The sequence below is a fragment of the Tamandua tetradactyla genome, chromosome 3 (assembly GCF_023851605.1).
Source record: "Tamandua tetradactyla isolate mTamTet1 chromosome 3, mTamTet1.pri, whole genome shotgun sequence".
Taxonomy (NCBI): Eukaryota; Metazoa; Chordata; class Mammalia; order Pilosa; family Myrmecophagidae; genus Tamandua; species Tamandua tetradactyla.
Genome location: NC_135329.1, coordinates 18036699 through 18051947, shown reverse-complemented (window position 1 = coordinate 18051947; position 15249 = coordinate 18036699). Strand labels below are relative to the sequence as shown.

Sequence of the window (15249 nt, the reverse complement as noted above, 5' to 3'; positions counted from 1 at the left end):
GCTATAGCAGGGATTGGTTTTGATGTTAATTGATCAATTTACTGTTCCTAATTAACAGTTTCCACTCAGTTTGGCAATATCACTTTGGAGTAATCCTTTATCACATGTATTAAGATAGTGACATGAGGATATAAAGCAGAAGCCAGGAAGCTGTGGCCCCAGGCGCAGCCCAGTGAAGTCAGCCTGAGTTGCTTTACAAGCAGCTCTAAGTGTCAGGTTCAGGGGCAGAGCCAGAGCTGGAACTGGGCTGCCCATTCACACTGTGCGCCCCATGTTGAGGAGCTGAGATAATGGCTTTCCAATGTAACCAGGAGTTTGGGAATGGAACAGACTAACCCTATAAGTGCTTGTAATCCCATTAGTAGACCCTTATAATTAAATTAGGTGATTGTGGTTTCGTTTTCTGATTTTTTGTTTTTAAATATCTTTTTTAAATATCCCCATTCGTATTATTAGCTATCTGTTTTACAATCTAAAATCATTCAGATGTTTAATAAATACTTTTATTGGATGACTTTGAGCTGGATTGATGTATAAAATGGTTAACAGTGTAACATCATTAAAGAGATATGTGATCTGAGAGCAGCTTTAAGTAGTTTACTCCTTTAAAAAGTGTTTATAAAACATATTTATAAAAATGTCATGCTTATCATAAATTAAAAAAGTTAACAATACAAAAAAGGTATGTACTAACAAGTGAAAGACCCACTCTAATTTCTCATCTCTTCCTAGAGGTAACCGTTGCTAGCAGTTTAGTTCTCATCTGAACTTTTTCTGTATATTCACACATATGGCAACGGTGTGGAAGTGGAGTCATTTGCATTTTTTTTTTTTTATGCATGTGCAGGTACCGGGAATCGAACTCGGGTCTCAGGCATGGCAGTTGAGAAATCTGCCCTAAGCCACCGTTGCACTGCCCCATTTACTTTTTTAAACATAGATTGGATCAAGCTATACAGCTAGCCTTTATTATTTATTATATGTTGGGCCTTTTTCCTTATTAGTGCATATAAATCTGTCTCATTCTTATGACAGTATGCTATAATTATTTTACATCTCTGTAATAATGCATATATCATTTTTTTGAAGTGTTTACTATTACAGATGATTCTGTGGTAAATATCCTGGTACATAAATCTTTGTGCTCAATTGTAGGCTTGTGCATTTAAATTGTACACCTGTGAATGTGTTTGAAAGGAGCCAGTTGCCAGCAGTAACAGAGATGTACAGAATGTACAGTGATGAGCTTTGGAGACATCACATTGTCGTGAAAATTTGATGTTCCTAAACCATGATATGCACCACACCTTTTTAATGGCTAGTATAATTGCAATGTAGTATGCATTATTGGTCTTAATGAAAAGTTTTCTATGTTATAATTCCATAAAGTTCACACTTCAAAGAAGGTTGAAGGTCAATGTTCATTTAGAAAACATTTATTTCTAAGGTGATGTTAAAACAGGTGTGTGTGTGTGGTCAGAATGCCATGTCCATTTATGCAAAGCTGCTGACTACAGAGGACCCAAAAGAGGCCACAATCGTCAGAATTGTGCAGCCTTCCAGGCTTCAGCTTCTTAACTACCCATGGGAGGACAGAGACAGCAGACTCATTTCTTAACCACATTTATCCACTCGTGAATTTGGGCGTTGAGATAATACATAAATGATGTTATTCTCAACTTAATATGCTGTTTGTTCTAACTTGGTAGAATTTTAATGTTCACAAACTACCCAGTTTAAAAACAAGTTCAGAAGCCACATGTTTTCTAACTCCAACAGTACAGCATATCCTTTGGGTTGAGAGTTTTTATTAAATACAAAACCCAGATGATTAGTTTTAGATTTGGGGAATGGAAAATATGTTGCTATGATGCTTGACCTTGCAGTCAGTACCCGGTAACAACCCTGCTGTTCATTTCTACTTCACAGTGCTTGGTCTGGTTCTTCCCATGTGGGCAATAGCACTCATTTCCTTTGGCGTTGCTCTCCTGTTTGCCTTTTTCGTATGGCTGTTTGTGTGTCCGTGGATGAGGAGGAAAATAGCAGGTATGGGCTCTTTTTTTTTTAATTATTAATTAAAAAAAAATTTAACAAATGAACTAAAACATCAACATATATAATCAGTAATTCACAATATCATCACTTAGTTGCATATTCATCATTTCTTAGAACATTTGCATCAATTCAGAAAAAGAAATAAAGACAACAGAAAAAGAAAACAAAAACAGAAAAAAAGATTATACATGCCATACCTCTTACCCCTCTCTTTCATTAGCATTTCATACTAAATTTATTCTAACATTTGTTCCCCCTATTATTTATTTTTATTCCATAGGTTCTACTCATCTGTTGACAAGGTAGATAAAAGGAGCATCAGACACAAGGTTTTCACAATCACATAGTCACATTGTTACAGCTATATCATTATTCAGTCATCCTCAAGAAACATGGCTACTGGAACACAGCTCTACATTTTCAGTCAGTTCCTCCAGCCTCTCCATTAGGGCTTTTTTCTTCTTTTTTTCTGAACTGCTTTGGTTCCTGAAACTTTGGATGTAATGCACAATTATCCTTACTCATGGAGGGATTAGGAAGCATGAATAACTCCAGAGTGTATGCTGGGTACATGCTTAGCCCTCTACCTCTTGGATCCTGAAAACTTTCTGGCTCAAACCTTTTCTTAATAACTTGTGACCTAGGTAGGCAGGAAAGTCCTAGTTGCCACGGATAACTGAAAGTTGACTGTGCAGTCAAGTTCTACCAGCCTGGTGAAAGATAATAGTCTTTAGGGAAATGCAAATTAACACCATAAGGCAGTATTACTTCACACTCACAGAATAGCTAAAATTAAAAGAATCAGCAATTCTAAGTGTTGGTGAAGAAGTGGAGTAAGTGGAATTCTCATACATTTATGATGAAAACGTAAAATGATGCAACCACTTTGGAAATTAGGTTAGCAGTTTCTTATAAAGTGAAACATACACTTATAATATAACCCAGTAATTCCAGTGAAATGAATGGAATAATATGTTCATAAAAAGACTTGTACACATATCATACACATATAAGTTATAATAACTAAAAACTGGAAATAGCCCAATGTTCACCAATGGGTGAATGGATAACTGCATTGTGCATAATAGAAGAATTCTCAGCAATAAAGAGAATGAACTACCAATAGAAGCAACAGTATAATGAGTTTCACAGATGTTATATTGAGCAAAAGAAGCCAAATGCAAAATAATACAAACTGTCTGATTCCATTTTTTAGAAAACACTAGAAGAGGGAAAAAGTCTATAATGATAGAAAATCTTATCTCTGATTACCTGGGGCTGATGTGGGTTGGCGGAGATTGATTGCAAAGGGGACAAGGGAACTTTTCAGGGACCTGAAAATGTACTCTATCTTAGTTGGGTTATGGTTATAGGGTTGACACATTTATCACAGGTCACTGACTGTACACTTAGAACATATGAGTTTTATTTTATACAAATTATATCTCAATAAAGACAGTTTAAAAGAAGAAGAAGAGCATGACTTGGAAAGTGAGCCATAGCTATTTTTTCTGACACCAGCAACATAATTAAATTCTAAGCCTGGAAGCCACATGTTTTATAGGCTCTCAAAAACCAAGAAGTATTTACATTTTGCCTTGGGCTGTGCTTTACAGTCACATTTCAATATGACTACATATTCTTTTGAAATCCCTGTTTCAAAGAAGATGTAATTAAATGAAGAGACATACCATGCTCATGAATTGGAAGACTTAAATATGTCTGTTCTTCCCAAATTGATATGTAAATTTAACCCAATTTCAATAAAAATTCAAGCAAAATATTGTGTAGATTTATATAAGTTGCTTCTAATATTTATGTAGAAAGACAAAAGAATAATCAAAACAATTCTGAAGAAGAATCAAGTTGGAGAAACTCATATTACCCACTTTCAGGACTTAATATAAAGCTACAAGGCAATGTGATGTTAGCAAAGAGATAGACACATACATCAATGAAAAAGAATAGATTTCAGAAACAGATCAACCGAAATATCACCGGTTGATTTTTGAAAAAGGTACAAAGTTCAGTGGAGAATGATAGAAACAAGTAGACATCCGTAAGCCAGAAATAAATAAATAAATAAATAAAAGCAACCTTGATCTAAACTTTACATCTTATAAAAAAATTAACTCTCAGCACATCATAGATCTAAGACTAAAATGAGAAACCGTAAGATTTTTAGAAAAATAAATATAATAAAACTTTCATGACCTTGGGTTAAACAAAGAAGTCTTGGATAGGACACCAAATACATGATCCATTAAAAAAAAAAAATCGACTTCTTCAAAATTAAAATTTTTGTTCTGTGAGAAACACTGTTACGAGTATGGAAAGAAGACAAGCTACAGATGAGGATAAATAGTCTGCAAATCATATATCTAATGAAGGACTTGTACCCAGAATACATATACAAGTTTTTAAAAACTCAGCAGTAAGTCTCTATCTCTAAGCCCAGCTCTGCAAGTGAAGCCATTACCCTCCCCGCTACTTGGGACATGACATCCAGGGGTGAAAGTCTCCCTAGCAGCATGGGAGATGACCCCCAGGGATGAGCCTGGCCCTGGCACTGTGGTATCAACAATACTATCCTCACCAAAGGGGGAAAAAGAAGTGTAACAAATAAGCTATCAGTGGCTGAGACAGTTCAAATAGAGTCAAGAGGCTACTCTAGAGATCATTCTTACATAAGCTTCAGTTAGACATTGCTACCTACCATGACTTGCCAACCCCCATCCTAAACCATTCCAGCTAATCCTGAAGAAACACCTAGGGCAATATATAAGATTCTATAAAGGTTCCATGTACTAGGCTAACTTTTCAGAAACTTGCAACCTCCAGATGGGTCCTTGGACCAGATAAGTCCGGAAACCTAGAGGGTCTAGCCTCTCCAGAACATCAGCTAGTTCCATCTCCCTACCCCATATTATTGAAATTCCTTCCAACACTGAAAAAGTTAGAATGGGTATAGCCTAAATACCCCTAAAGAGTGGGAAAAAGATCAGACATGATGGTGGAGTTGTGCAGAGAAGCTAGTGTTTAACATATGAGTATATTTCTTTTAGTGGCCAGTATCTTAGAGTGGACAGAAGTAAAAACCTAAGCTTGTGGAATTATAGCCCATACCAAACTCTGAAATCTGCTCTACAGCTAATTGTTGCTATGTGCTTTGAAATTTATTGCTTTTTTGTATATATGTAATTTTTCACAAAGTCGGTTGTGATGATAAATGCATGGCTATATGATATTGTGAACCAATGATTGTACGCTTTGGATGATTACATGGTATGTGACTATATAATATACATCAATAAAAAAAGCTCAGCATTAAGAAAACAAGCAACCCAATTTAAAAATAGGCAAAAGATTAGAACAGGCACTTCACCAAAAATATATACAAATGGCAGAGGAGCCCATGTAAAGATGCTGAATGTCACCAGCCATCATAGAAAAGCAAATTGAAATCATAGTAAGCTTCACTATTTACCTATTTTAATGGCTAAAACACAAATTTTAAAAACTGACAATACGAAGTGCTGACAAGGATGCAGAACAACTGCTACTACCATATATTGCTGGTGGAGATGCAAAATGGTGCAGCTACTCTGGAAAACAGTCTAGCAATTTCTTATAAGGTTAAATATACTTAGCCATCCCACTCCAAGATATTTACTGTAGAAAAATGAAAACTTAAATTCGCACAAAAAGCTACACATGAATGTTGATAACAACTGTATTTGTAATCACCAAACACTGGGGACAACCCAAATGTCCTTCAGTGACTGAATGGATGAACTATTCTACATCAATGCAGTGGGCTATACTCAGCAATGAAAAGAAACAAACTGTTGATACTTGTAACAACATGGATGAATCTCAAAGCCTTTATGCTGAGTAAAAGAAGCCAGTCTCTAAAAACTGCATACTGTAGATTTCATTTATACAGCATTCTAGAAGAGGCAAAACCATATGGACAGAGAATAGATCAGTGGTTGCTAAGAATTAGGGTTGGGTAGAGAACCTGAGTACAGAGGAAGTTTTGGGTGGTGATAGAACTCCTCTGTGGCCTGGTTGTGTGTTATGCATACATACAGAGTCAGTTTTAATACATGCAAATTTTAAACTAATAATTAAAAATCATGTTAATACATGCAACTTCAAACTAAATAGTGAAGCCACATTGATAAAGGATTGATTTCTTCATTCACTCCTTAAGCAGCTGACTCCTGTTCTATACTGAGAATAAGTATCAGCTCTTACATTAAAAGAGAGTACCAGCCTGAGATGTCACCCCTAAACTTACAGTTTGTCTGATTCAACCCCATGATGAAATACATATAAGTGCTTTGCTTTAATTTTTAAAGGCTTTTCCTAATAACTGAATCTTAATATCAAAATGGACCTCAAAATTGCTTTTCAGCTTTAGACTATAATGTCATAGTAGGAAATTGGTGTTCTCCTCTATTCTGGTTTCCTAGGAGATTTTTTTGTCAATACTGTGTGTATTTTGATATTTCAATATGGACTTTTTGTTCTATTTTCTGAAATTCAGTAAAGTTTTTAAAGAAATTAAATTCTGAAATTCAGTAAAGTTTTTAAAGAATTAAAAAATTATTTAATTTCTCTGTGCCTTAGTTTGCCCATTGATAAAATGGAGAGAATAGTAATAATACCTGTCTTATATAAGTATTAACTATTAATGCTATCATTATATATCATTCTATAATTGTTACGGTTAACATTATCTTCTCTCATCTATTTCATAAATATATTATCTTCTTTCATCTGCATTATAAGTAACTTGAGGTCAGAAAACTTTATGTACTTTTTTTTATATTCTCTGTAGTACATAATAGAAATTTAGTTTTTTAAACATTATATATTTGACTACATAAACAGATATAGAGATAGAAATGACACAATATAGATAAAAGAAAAAGATACAGAGAGTGTATATTGAAAAGAGAAACTGAGAATTATATTTACAGTTCAGTTCTGTTGGTGAGAACTTAGAGATTTGCTCAGGATAATTTGCATGCAGCAAGGTAATTATGTTAGCAGCAGATTTATCAGATGCGACTAAAGAGATGTGAATTTAAAAAGTTTTTAAAAATTCCTTGTTTCTTTTGAAAGGAAAGGATTTTTTTTAAGTAAATAGGATCTTCCTATGCCTTTTTGAGGAAAAGGATTTACTGGTTTCCTAAGATTTGGCAACCTGAAGAAATCTGAGACCAGTCATTTATTGAACAGAAGAAAACGAAACATTCTATAAGAACATCTATGAAAAGAAAAAGGATAAATATTTCACTGGTTTTGAGGATTGTTTAAGGAAATTGAAGACCAGTCTAGATGATTGTAGAATTACTGTTAGCCCTGGAAGGAATCCTAGGGACCTAATTTAGCCCCATCTCTTTTCTTGTTTTTGGACAAGATAATTCAGGCCTTCAGCCCCCAACTTTTCCTCAGTAGCTGAATTTTCTGGCTTGAGTTAACCAGGTAATTGATTAAACTTTCCATATCATTTTCCCTATCTAGACAATTTTTATTGTGTTGGTGGTTGCAAGTTTATACATGTGTTAAAACACATACAATTATACACACATACAGAGTCAGTTTTAATGAATGCAGATTTTAAACTAATAATTGAAAATCATATCAATACATGCAGTATGCAATTTTTGGGGACTGGCTTCTTTTACTCAGCATAAAGCCTTTGAGATTCATCCATGTTGTTACATGTATCAGCAGTTCATTCATTTTAAATTTTTGTTCCTAAAATACAAGAGAATAAACATAAGTATTCATTTTTAATAAGAACAATTTTATTCCAAAATTTTCACTTATGACTATGTTTTCTTTAGGCAAGTTACAAAAGGAAGGAGCATTATCGCGAGTGTCTGATGAAAGCCTCAATAAAGTTCAGGAAGTGGAGTCCCCCGTATTTAAGGAGCTCCCAGGTGCCAAGGCCAATGATGACAGCACTGTCCCTCTCACAGGGCCAGCTGGGGAAACCTCTGGAGCTTCAGAAGGCACTTCAGCAGGAAACCACCCACGAGCTTCTTATGGTAAGGTGCACACGGAGGGCTTGGGTGTGCGTGGAGGCAGGGAAAAGTCCCCCAGTAACCAGTTGGTCTGGGTGTGGGCTGTCTGGTTTCAGTGCAAGAAATTTCCCCCAATTTTAGGTTTTGAGAAAAACCCAGAAGCTCTAAAGCCCTCAGGACCCCATTCCCCAATCAGCAGAGCAGGGTTATGCCTGTGTTGGGATTTTCTTCCAGGGAGGTATTTATAGTCTTATCAGAGGCACCAAGAGCCCATACGCTGTGTCTCTGTACAGTGCTTTTGCAGTGACCCGTGCTTATCTTCCATGCTGCAGGAGTTACCCAGCTGCTAAAGATTGGTTTAGCCAGCTTTGTAAGGATGCCTTCTTCACAGAAGACAAAAAGAGAAAACCAAAAATGTTCCTGCACAGGAATCACAGAAATTTTAGAAATTGTCAGGACTGTGCTGGTACCCTTTTGTCCCATTGCATTTGTGAAGAGGCAGACACCAGCCACGGCCCAAGCCTAGCCAGGGGGCATTCGCTTCCCCGCAAGGGAGGACCCCATGCCTGCTTTCCATAGGTGCCATCTCAGGCTTGGCCCAAAGAGAACAAATTAAGTTTGTCCCACTGATAGGACAGACCCAGCCTTTGGACAGGCACAGTTGGCCATTTAAGGAGCACCCAGAATGTCTGCCTCGTTTGAACTGGACATTTGTCCTTCATATTTGACGGTTTCCTGAAAGAAGTCCCTTATAAAGCAAGTGTCATAGTAATTTCTGGAAGATATTTTCTAATAGAATTTAAATAACAACCTTTAAAAAATACCATTTTAAGTGTAGGCCACGGTGGCTCCACAGGCAGAGTTCTTGCCTGCCATGGTGGAGAACTGAGTTCGATTCCCAGTGCCTGCCCATGCCAAACAAAACAAAAGGTTATGTTAAAAACAACAACAACATTTTATTGTATGTTTCCAGGATTGTTTTTTTAAAACTATATTCCATGTCTTTATGGTCAATTTAAGAAATAAAAGTTTATAGAAAAAAATTAAAATCACCTTTTATAATCCAACTTTTCAGAGCTAGAAAATAAAGTTTTGTTTGAACCCTTTACAGGAAGGGCACTTTCCATGACTCACGGCTCTGCCAAGTCCCCCATCTCCAATGGCACGTTTGGCTTTGATGGCCACACAAGGAGTGATGGCCATGTGTACCATACTGTGCACAAAGACTCAGGGCTCTACAAAGATTTGCTGCACAAGATTCACATAGACAGGGGACCCGAGGAGAAGCCTGCCCAGGAAAACAACTATAGGTTGCTGCGACGAAATAACAGTTATACCTGCTACACAGCGGCTATTTGTGGCATGCCAGTGCACTCTACTTTTAAAGCCACTGATTCGTCTTCTGCACCAGAGGATAGTGAAAAGCTGGTGGGTGACACTGTGTCCTATTCTAAAAAGAGACTTCGCTATGACAGCTACTCAAGCTATTGCAATGCAGTGGCAGAGGCCGAGATCGAGGCAGAAGAGGGAGGTGTGGAAATGAAGCTGGCTTCTGAGCTGATGGAGCCTGACCAGCCTCGGGAAGATACCGTGGAAGAAGAAAAGGAGGAGAAAGACACAGCTGAGGTCCACCTCCTGTTTCATTTCCTGCAGGTCCTGACTGCGTGTTTTGGATCCTTTGCTCATGGTGGCAATGACGTGAGGTAAACACATTCACTCATTCAGCAAGTATGTACCGAGGGTCCACCATGTACCAGCACCATGTGGGGCGCTGAAATATAGCAGTGAATGGAACAGGCCAGAATTCCTGCCATAAGGAGTTTTCATTCTCAGTGGGAGTCAGGGAGGGGGCCAAGGAGAGATGATAGACAAACGCATAAGTAGCATGCATAGCGTGTTGGATTGTGAGAAGTGCTAAAGGGGAAAATAAAATGGAACGAGAGTTGGGGCGTTTGGGGAATTGTATTTTAAGTTAGGTGGCTCAGGGAAGGGCTCACCACGTGGGACATGAAGGAGGATTCGATCTTAAAAGGCACTAAGTGGCACGTAAAGGAATTAAAGCTGTGTTTAATTTTTTTCTCATTCAAGTTTTTCCCCCATGAAGTGCACCAAGCAGAGAGTAATAAGAAAACAGACTTAGGCTTGGATCTATATCAGCAAGGAAAGAAATGCTTCCAACAGAAATGGAAGTGGATTTAATAATTCAAAACCACAGAAGAGTCTGTTTCATTTATTACAATGCCATGTTCGCTTCCTCCTGGATGGTCTCAGATCTGCCATCTCCTCTGTACCTGGACCTGTGGCTGTGGCATGCACCGAGAGATCAGAAGGGGCTGGGGGAAAAGCATTCCTGGGAGAGGAAATGGCCATAGTAAAGGCCTCTGGCAGGAGCGTGCCTGGTGTATCCTAGAACCGCGGGAAGGCCGCAGAGGGCAGGTAGTGTAGACAGTAAGACCAGCAAGTCACAGAGGCCCGGGACAGACCTAGAATGAATAGGCCATGGAGACAAAGAAAGGAATTGTTTACTCTGAGAGGGGGGAGTCAATACAACCTACGCTTAACAGGAACACTGTGGAGAGACTAAAGGGAAACAAGGGTCTGAGCAGGGAGAACCATTGGAAGGGCATTGCAGCAATCCAGGGGAGAGGCGGTGGTACTTTGGACCAGGGAGGTGGCAGCACAGGTAGATCCTGGGTATATTTTGAAGGTAGAGACAGTAGAATTTAGTGACAGATTGGAGTATGGGGTGTGAGAGAAAGAGAACAATCAGGCTGAGTCCGACCATTTTGGCTTAAGCAAATCTAAGTACAGAGGTGCCATTTATAGAAAGGACAGTGTGAAAGGAGCAGATTCACGGTGGAATTTAGAAGCTCAGGCCTCTGACTGACAAGGTTGAGTTGGTAGCTGGCCGAGTGCGCCAGGAGTTCAGGGCGAGGTCCAGGCTGGGGTGTGAATGTGGAAGCCCTTCACGCCCTGGGGGTGAGCCTGGATCTGTATCCCTGGGGAGTGAGTGGAGCTGGAAGAGAGAAGAGAAGGGCTGTGCCCGGAACTGAGCCCTGGGCCCTTGAACTCTGAGGGGTGTGGGGCCAGGGAAGGAAACAGTAAGAATGAGGTCTGTCAAGCCAGTCAGTTGTCCTAAGACATTAAAAAAAAATTCTAATTTGTTACAAAAAAGATGTCTTCAAAGCTGAACAAAGTATTAAATGGCTAGACTGGTGATGTAGCAGCTTTCCACTCTTTCAATTCGTCGGTGAACATGCAGTTGAGCACCTACCATATGCCCACTAGTGTGTGAGGTCTGTAGTTAGAAAGATGAATATATCACAGTCTATATTCTCAGTTTGTTCCTAGTCAAAGGGGGAGCAGACGTGTGACCAGGAAATTAAAGCATACTGTGCTGTAATGGAGGAGGGAACTGAGCACTGTGAGAGGACAGCATGGGGTGACCAGCTCTGTCTGGGGAAACTAAGAAAAGCTTTAAGGAAGAGGTTACATTGGAATAGGGTCTTGGAGGCTTAGCAGGAGTTAATCAAATAGAGAGATACAGAAGAAATGTTATATATTGACTCACTCCTGCCTTAGTTTCCTCATCTATAAAATAGGGAAAACAGAATTGCTGTAAGAATTAAGAGTAAACATGTATAAAGAACCCAGCACGCGGTGCCCAGCACGTGCGAGGCCTTGTGGTTGTGGCTGTCCCGGAGGTAGCAGGCGGCTGGCCGATCAAGCACAGGCCTGCTCTCAGGGCAGGGTGCAGGCGGCGGAGGTGCTGCCAGCCAGCTGGCACAGCTGCGGGCACAGGTTCTAGCTGGAGGCGTTCAGGAGGGGTGTGCAGAGCTCCCAGGAGGGGAGGGTTGTTAATTCAGGGACAGCTCCTGGGAGTCTTTCCAGACTGGAACGAGACAAGGTCAAGCTGGGCTTCCTGGATGAGATGGACAGGTGGGATGCCAGGCTGGGGATGCAGTTTCCTCTCACCCTAGTGAGAAAGGCTAAACTACGCCTGCCCCCACCTGTGGGCTCTGGAGATAGCCCCACCTCACTGCCCCAGCTCCCACCTTCCACCCTCACTCCTGCTGCAGAAATGCAGACTTTGTAGCTACCTTATGTAGCATTCAGTAGTTCCAGGGTAATAATGTGAGCTTTCTTTTCTCCAGCTCAGAAGAGGGAGTCAGAGCGCGTGAGGGGCACAGCCTCTCTGCTCCAGCTCCCCGCCCCAGCTTGGGGCCCGGGCCTGCCTGCACAAAGCACGGCAGCCTCCAGAGGGCCAGGAGCCCCTAGTGTGAGTCTTCACTTTCTTCTTAGGAGCTACTTGGCCTTAGGCAAGTTACTGTTTTCCTAAGCCTCAGCTTCCCACCTGTGAAATAAGGCTGCACCTAGTACCAGCCTCATGGTTTCCGGAGGAGTGAGATACTTTGTATAAAGTGCTCTGTACATGATAGCATTCTTTATGTGTCTGTACTTGTATTGTAATGATCACACAGGGCTAATGTTTCTTTCTAAATCGGAAAACATCTTGTTGACTTTTCACTGTCAAGCTATGTGATTCCCCATTTTACAGCATTGGGTTTCCAGACACTTGTCTACCCCTGTAGCCACATTTCTGTTCTTTTTAAAAGAAATCTTGGGGTTGCAAGGATAGTTCAGTGGTAGAATTCTCTCCTGCCATGTGGGAGACCCAGGTTCAATTTCCCAGTCTACACACTTCCCCCCCAAAAAACAAACAAACAAAAATTCAACAAATGGTGCTGCAATAACGGGGTACTCACATGGAAAAAGAATGAAATGTGAATCCGCCATACAGCATACAAAAAAAAAAATTAGTCTTACCACAAGAGTCCAAACCATCTTCTTCATTGCTCACTGTCATCTGAGTGTTTCCATGGTACTTTATCTGGGGCACCATATTCTGTCCTGCTCTGAATTCTCCCACACCATCTTTCTCCTCTGCCTCCTAAAGAATTCTTTCCTGATGACCTGGTCGTGACAGAGTGTTATGAATTGGGTCCCTTTAGGAGTTTAGGAGTTTAAACTCCAGTTATGGAGATGAGAAAAGCACATACCTGAAAGAGTACCAGCCAATCAAAGATAGTACTTCAAGGCCAAAGGAAGATTCTAAGCGTGCACTCCTGTGGGTGCCCAGAGTTTAGAGCACTGGCTTCCAATTCGGGCCTGACATTGGGGCTGTTGAGCAGGGTGTGGCCTGTAAAAGCACGATTCTAGAAATAATCTGAGAGTGAAGAGGGGGCTTCTACTTTCATTCAACGAATGGTTATTAAGTGTGTTATTAATCCTCCTTAAAACACCTCTTTGAGTTATGGGTGGTATCCCTCAAGGAAAGAAAGTTGGAAGTTACTTGGCCATGATCACCCGGCTTGGGAGAAGCAGGCTGGGCTGCCAGGTCTAGAGAGACCCGGGGCTGCAGTGCCTGATAAGAACCCATGTGTCCCTACCTTGCGTGGCCAACCTTTGGAGAGGGTGTGAGCCAGCCCCACACCCAGGCCCCGCGCCAGCCTCCCACAAGCTGCCCCACCATGAGGGTGATAATAACTGGACTGCGGGGGAGTCAGTAGAATTAGTGATTAGCAGTAATGTTCGTAATTCCAAAATAAGTGTCCTGATCTGTCCAAAACATAGCTGCTGTTAGGACCAGTAGTAAACAATGGCATGCAAAAGGGAAGAGAAAGTTGAGGGAAAAAAGAAAGGTTATTTCGTTTTCTGTAGCATCCATTTCTCCTGATTTGTTCCAGTACTTTTTAAAAAATTAATAAATCATTTTTCTCACCACCAGATTTGTATAGGCAAGCCACAAGTACAGTAAGATGGACTGTTGTCAAGACTGAGATGTCACTGTATATTGGGTAAAGTGCCATTTGTGTGCATAATTAATACTCTTTGTTTTCTTTTTTGCAGTAATGCTATTGGCCCCCTGGTGGCTCTGTGGCTTATTTATGAACAAGGTGGAGTAATGCAAGAAGCAGTAACTCCTGTCTGGCTGCTATTTTATGGAGGAGTTGGAATTTGCACAGGTCTCTGGGTGTGGGGGAGAAGAGTGATCCAGACCATGGGGAAAGACCTCACTCCCATCACACCCTCCAGGTAAGCAAAGGCTGTAGGTGAGGTTGGCAGGGTTTATCCTTCGGGGCCCGCAGCGGACTCTAGGTCCTTATGTCTGCACAGCCCTCTGTGGCTCTCCTTTCCCTGCTCCCCTGAGCACAGCCGTCTGCAGTTGCGGCGGCCATGAGAAGAGGGACAGAGGGAGAGAATGCCTCTTCTGCCTTCACCGTCCACATGCCCAGTCCCAACGCCACCTACTGTTGCCCTCCCTCCCATGTTTCTGTGGCCTCCACGGTCCACAATGGGCAGAGATGAGGGAGGAGAGAGAATGAGATAGGAAGATGGGGAGAAGGTGAAACAGAGAAAGAGAAACACTTGAAAAAGAACCCTGTCCTACAGTCCCGCCCCCACCCCCAATGCACACCCACTGTTGGTCTTTCTCAGTGGGAGGCCAGAGAGCAAGCAGCGAGGGGTGGCAATGCCACCACAGCCTGGGGCCTGGGGTCTGCCTTTCTCAAAACTTCTCTAGACACATCAGCTCCACCTGGCCAGGGAAGCCACCACCGGCCCCACCTGACTTCACATGCGGGTCCCCTCTACGCCCTTTTGGAGTCACCTTGTGTATCTTTCCTCTTGCTCAGCCACACGGGGAGGTGTGCCCTGCCACCCTGGGGTGGGGCTCTGGAGGCTTTCTACCAGATGTTTTTATATATGGCCATCCTATTTTATAGTTGGTTACTGCTACTCTTTAGATACATCGGGGTTAAATGACAAACTTACAAGAGAACTTTCAAAGTACAACTAAAACTTGGAACTGCCTATTATAAGAAATTTTTCCTTTCTTTGTCCTTGTGGAGAGTTCCTTTTCCTTTCCAATTTTGTTTTCCCCTTTGCAATTCGTTTGATAAAAGATTCTTTAAGAAGATTGACTTGAAGAAACATTAGTAATGTGGGAAAAATACGCTTTTTTTGTGAGAAGTACTCATTTTTAAAGTGAGTGCATACTTTTTCTCATACTACTTTAGAAATTATTAACTTACCATTTAATTTCTCCATTTTTTACACAGCAGAAGTTTCTGACCCAGTTGCTACAATGTGT

The 15249-nt window shown here is 40.8% G+C and overlaps 1 protein-coding gene across 11 annotated transcripts in view; it reads left to right on the top strand.

Annotated features, from left to right (window-relative positions):
- The window catches only part of SLC20A2 (solute carrier family 20 member 2), a 117996-nt gene that overhangs the window by 87921 nt on the left and 14826 nt on the right, over positions 1 to 15249 (top strand). For all 11 annotated transcript variants that reach the window (XM_077152608.1, XM_077152614.1, XM_077152613.1 and 8 more), the window contains 4 exons: positions 1930 to 2046; positions 7917 to 8120; positions 9208 to 9799; positions 14007 to 14192. In XM_077152608.1, coding sequence (XP_077008723.1) covers positions 1930 to 2046; positions 7917 to 8120; positions 9208 to 9799; positions 14007 to 14192 — 1099 coding nt within the window. The remainder of the gene's footprint in view (positions 1 to 1929; positions 2047 to 7916; positions 8121 to 9207; positions 9800 to 14006; positions 14193 to 15249) is intronic.